The following is a 5,692-nucleotide window of genomic DNA, read 5'->3' on the forward strand; positions in this document are numbered from 1 at the left end:
TACCTCCTGCTCTACCTGCAGACACCAAGGTCCGATCCCCCCGGACTGGTTCTATGAAACTTATCCAGGTGGTTCTCTCTTGACTGGATCCTGCTGGTGCTGATCTACTCACAGATGGACGTCTGCTGGATGAAACTGTAGAGTTGTAGAAGTTTAACATTTTACAAATGTTAAAATTTGACTATATTAGAGAATTATCTTCCCTCAGAGTGGATCCTGTCTACAGGTGGTTCTGGTAGGTTCTGGAGGTTAAATAGTCCTTCCATTGTCTAGAACTGGGTCTGACCAACCACCACCACACACGCTGATATGAGCCTTAGAGTTTACCCAGAATGCACTTTGTAAAGTTTCCTCTGGTGAATGATCAGAACCAGAACCACATCCATTGTTCCTATGACTCTATGTCATAGACATTAAACTGGTACCACTATGATCCATCCCATAATACTGATGCTACCAGCTGCTGACAGAGGACATGAACAGAACCAGGTCCAGTGTTCAGACTGAGACACCTGGATGGATGTAGAACTGATCTGGTGTCAAGTTCTAGCAGAACCCAGATGTGTTCTTCCTCCTAAATGTCATGTGTCTATCTGCTGTACTGATGAAGTTCTGAGGCTCAGAAATGATGGAAAAAGTCCATTAAAGTGATCAATCTGGACCCTCCTCTGTGGACTTCAAGGACCTGGACCTCGGGAACATTCACAGTCTGAAGGTAGAACTCTGGTCAGTAGATGAAGGTTCTGGAGGTACAGAACCAGATGTTCTGAGGAGGTTCTGGTTGGCTTGATTCAGCCTGATGCTGCTGTGGACACAATAACTGAGAGCAGCAGCGAGAGAATAAAGACATCTGGATCTTATTTATTGATTTGATTGTTTATTGACAGGACAATGTACAATTACATGATGCTCAAGAGCAAAGATGCTTGTACCAGACGATAGCTGTGAAGCTCATCTCCTGTGGAAGGAACATGACTCAACAGACAAAGTGCATCATCACAACAAGTCATCAAACAGGCACCTGTGACCACATACTGGGTTCATACCACCAGGCTGGAGTCACAGACACGTCTCGGGGCCCTAAAGTGACACTAAAAGCGTTGACGAATGTGCACATCTCTGGTCTGCCAGAAAACAATCTTTCACTTCTTTTCTCAAGCTTCTGATATCATGTAAGCTCAGGACTGCTGGGGGGAGCTCCTCTGAGAACATGTTCTAACCTGTCTGTCTGTCTTCAGTCGGACAGGATGGAGGACCAGCGCTGCTCCCTTCCAGATCTTGAGGACGTTCTCGGTCCGGTTCCGGAAGGTCAGGAGGATTTCTTCAGCCTGGTCCAGAGGGTCCAGTCCCGGCGGATGGACGAGCAGAGAGCCTCGATGCTGTTGAGACACTCGGAGGACGAGGACGCTGCTCTGACAGGCTCCGCCCCCCGACAGCATCACTGATGTCCCCACAGGAACCAGGTGTACTGACTGATTCTAGTGTGTCTGGACCTGGACCTCTGGACTGTGGGACTGAAACCAGAATCAGACGCTGCTCATACAGACTTTTTCTGTTTGGATCCTGTTCCCAGTTTCCAGAATCCTCCTGATCCCAGAACCAGGTCCTGCTTCATATATGGGGACATGATGAGGTTCTAGACTTGGTTCAGGTTCTGTGTGAACTGATCCTCAGCTGTCCCTGACAGAAGCTCAGAGTGGACCGAGTCCAGCCCTGGGGTTCTGCAGAAGAACAATGTTTGTATAGAAAGATGTGGATGTTGTCAATCCTTAATTTTCTAGTTTTCTTATTTTTATGGTTACTAACGTGTCGTACTTATATTTTGTGGCTCTCCTGCCATTTACTGCATTTATTCACATGCTACTGTCATGTTTCTGGTACCAGAACCCCGTTCACGATTAATAAAGCTCTATTGGATCTTATTATTACCATGTTTATATTCCATGTCGCCGCAGCTCCTCGTCACGTAGCCGTAACCTGGCTCAGGATTGGTCGTCGCTGGTCACATGACTGTGTAGCTGTTCAGTCACTGGGTCGTGTGATCCTCAAAAACCAGCAAACTTCTATTTTTGGTTCTTGAAAATATTCCAGCTTCATCCAAGAGACTTCCAAGTTCAGGACTGATTTAAACTGCTTGGATGAAGGTGGAACGTGTTCAAGAACCTAAAGATGGCTCGTCCTGCTCCTGTAGGCCGGATGCTGAGGAATGTTCTTTTCAGTGATTCTTTGTCCTTTTTGTGAGTCTCCAGAGTTCAGAGAGAAACAGAACGTCTGACTCAGCAGGTGCTGACTGCAGGTTTCATGCTGCCATCAGCTGCACATTTCAGAGACCAGAAACAGAAAGAAGCCTGCAGCAGAGCCAGGATCAGGCAGCACACGAGTCCCTCTGAAACCACAGCCACAGTGCATGTAGTCTGAGAGAGCCGGCAGAAGGTCCACCTCGGTCTGACAGGTCACTGTTCCAGATGGTTCTGACTCCAAAACTAAAGTCTGTGATTTGGATGGAAGCCACAGTGGTTCTGTTCTGTTCCCTATGTAGTATGGACACCTTGTAAACATCATGTGTTTAACATGTTTTAGGCTTTGGTTCTAGTTCTGGTCTGGTTCTGGTGATTAAACATGTCAAACAGTGAAATGAAAGCAGATCTATGATCATCTCAGGGGCTGGAACCTCATGTTGAGACACTCTGGACAGACTCACTCCTGCAGCTCTGCAACCCTCAAATATGGACCGTGTAAAACCAGCCAAAACCTGACCTTGACCTGGTTCTGGTTCTGGACCAGAAGCTCTGACATGGTGTTGTGGATTGTGTCTAGTGTCTGGTGTCAGTTGGTTTGAAGGTGTTCTGTTCAGACACACACTGTGAGCAGGTGAACACAGAACAGGCCCGTCAGCTGTGTCACTAGAACTCAACACAGATGCTGACGATGAGAATGCTGCACAATCAGTTGTTTTCATCTACGAAGCCCAATGAAACCAACTCCAACATGTCTGAAGAACAGAAAGGTCTGGATCACCTGGAACCTTTTCATTTAAATCCAGACAAACTGAGGTTCTTGTATTTGGCCCTAAACACCTCAGAAACACTCTGGAACCAGAAAGCTGCTCTAGAGGGCATCGCCTTGGCCTCCAGTTCTACTGTACAGAACCTTGGAGGTATCTCTGACCAGGACATGTCCTTCAGTAGACATACAGAACCAGTCTGTAGGACGATCTTCTGTCATCTCCATAATACTGTAAACATCAGGACATCCTGTCTCAGAGTGATGCTGAGAAACCAGTCCATCATTCAGAACTTCTAGACTGGACTGTTGTAGTTCCTTATTATCAGGATGTCCCAGTAACTCTCTCAGAACCCTCCATCTGATCCAACATGCTGCAGCAGGGCTCTGACAGAACCAGAACCAGATCAGATGTCTCCTGTATCAGCTTCTCTTCAGTGGCTTCCTGTAAAATCCAGGATAGAATCTAAATCCTGCTTCTAACATATAAACTCTCCATGAGCAGCTCCATGTGACCTTACAGACCTCATGGTACCGTATCATCCTACCAGAACCCTTCACTCTCAGACTGCAGGTCTACTGGTGGGTCCAGAGTCTCCAGAACCAGAATGGGAGGCAGAGCCTTCAGCTATCAGCTCCCAGTCTGGGTTCTGGAGGCAGACACCCTCTCTGCTTTAAGGTTAAAGCTGAAACCCGTCCTGAGGGACAGCAGCAGCACCCACACAGAGGCCGCTCCACCGGGATACCGGTCCTCCACAATGTGGGCGGAGCGACAACACATCCGGGCTCCCGTACTTTAAAAAAATAATAAAATTTATATGACTTTATTGACAATAATCCAGCTCGCAGGTCCCATGATAAAAGAATACGAACCGAGCCGTTTACAAAGAACCACATCGATCCATAGAGGTGGAACATTAGCAGCCAGTGAATCAGTAAAAGACTGAACAACAGCTGTAAAGACAGCCGTGATTCCAGCGGAACCTTTCAGATGCGGAATGTGTCGGAGGCTCCCGGAGCTCCATCCGTCCTGCGAACCGGAACCACACACTGTAGATATAACATATATATCGTATGTGTGTGTGTGTGTGTGTGTGTGGAACAGCTCTCGGGCTCCAACTGATGACGTTCCTGCTCTTTGAGGTATTGCGCATGCGCCGCAGCCACACCGGAAGTAAACAAGCAGCGTGCCTCCCGCAGCCCGCGTGCAGCGAACCTTCATAAGTGAGTCGGTATTCATCGATTTGATCAGTTCTGAATGAGCTGCACTGATCGATTACTGTCAGACCAGTGGAGCAGTTCGGAACCGGAACCAGAACCTGCTGCTCCAGAGTCTGAAACGCCCGAAATGAATAGCGGATCAATACAGCTGATTGGATACTGCGACGCTTCTGGTTGGAGGGAAATCTGAGGAGAAAGTTTCGGAGCCGGTTCTGAACTGGTTCTAGACTGGTCCAGTTTGAAGCCACTGTGAAGAACAAAGTGCAGCTGATCAGTGAGTATTGATCAGTGATCCGTGTTTCTATACTGTGAGCTGTAGCCGGTTCCGTTAGCATGTTGTTTTCTACACGTGATGTTCCGGGTCAGCTGACCTGATCCTCTTAAACGGGCTCACCTGAGCAGGTAACCAACCAAAGTTTAAATCAGATCCTCTCAACAAGTCAAACAGGTTCCATCTGTGGTGGAAGGTCCATTTACAGTGTTCTGGTTCAAACGGCTTCACGGTGGATCATCCTCTGAAGAAACCAATCAGCTGTTTGATTGATCAGAGGCACACCTGGTTGTTGGAACAGATTACAGCTCAACAGGTGAATGTGTAGAGGAATAAGAATAAACATTAGAAATGAAAGCTCAGCGAGTGGAACAGCGAGAGATCAGAACACCTGGGTCACGTGACCTGCAGGTATGACCTCGTCAGTGAGGTTTGTGTTTACACCCGTCCACCAATCAAAGCCCTGATTTCATCCTCGTTCATTTGCTGCAGACACAGAACCTACAATGTGTCCCGGTGTTTGGACCCGTCATCGTCATTCTGAGCCCTGTTCACCATCCTTCCACCCCGACCTCCTCACCACTGCCTCACACTAGACAAAACGTTCTCTGAAAACCAGCCGAGCAGAACGCCGTAGAACCGCGTTGGCATCCACCGGGTTCAGAACGCCGCCGTCCAGTCGACCCTCTGGAGCCAAACTGATGACGTCATGTGACGTAGAAGAGACAGAGAGGTAGAAAAAAACAGTTAACAATACTGTTCATAGTAGTGACGTCATCGATCGGGCCGACCAATGGCAGCAGCTCTGCTCGTCTGTAGACCAATCAGCTGTTGGAGTCCTGAGTCATGTGATCTGATAATCTGAGTTGTTTGTTTCGTCTGTTGCAGCTTTAACAACATCACCTCCATCACCTCCATCACCTCCATCACCTCCTCTGTCATGAATTCTGCAAGTTCTCCCTCCCCTCAGAAGAAGAGGTCAGAGAGTCTGGATGAACCTCCTTCTCCAGTCAACATCAGCACTCCTGAGAGAGTGGAGGAGGAGGAGGAGGAGGAGAAGAAGAAGAAGAAGAAGAAGAAGAAGAAGAAGAAGGACAAGGACAGAAGGAGAGAGGAGGAAGAGGAGGTGAAGTGCCTTGCTCCTCCTGCTGATGGAGAGATGAGTTTTAAGAAGAAGAAGAAGAGAAGGAGAGAGGA

At 47.9% G+C, this 5,692-nt stretch overlaps 1 protein-coding gene across 1 annotated transcript in view; it reads left to right on the plus strand.

Annotated features, from left to right (window-relative positions):
• Positions 1-4,179: 4,179 nt before the first annotated feature.
• The window catches only part of LOC103370619 (transcription termination factor 1), a 7,935-nt gene continuing 6,422 nt past the window's right edge, over positions 4,180-5,692 (plus strand). Inside the window, exons 1-3 of the mRNA XM_008299738.1 lie at positions 4,180-4,498; positions 4,988-5,228; positions 5,384-5,685. Of these exons, the coding sequence (XP_008297960.1) occupies positions 5,197-5,228; positions 5,384-5,685 (334 nt within the window). The 5' untranslated portion in view covers positions 4,180-4,498; positions 4,988-5,196. The remainder of the gene's footprint in view (positions 4,499-4,987; positions 5,229-5,383; positions 5,686-5,692) is intronic.

This window comes from Stegastes partitus, unplaced genomic scaffold (genome assembly GCF_000690725.1).
Source record: "Stegastes partitus isolate 25-593 unplaced genomic scaffold, Stegastes_partitus-1.0.2 Scaffold1452, whole genome shotgun sequence".
In the NCBI taxonomy this organism is placed as follows: domain Eukaryota; kingdom Metazoa; phylum Chordata; class Actinopteri; family Pomacentridae; genus Stegastes; species Stegastes partitus.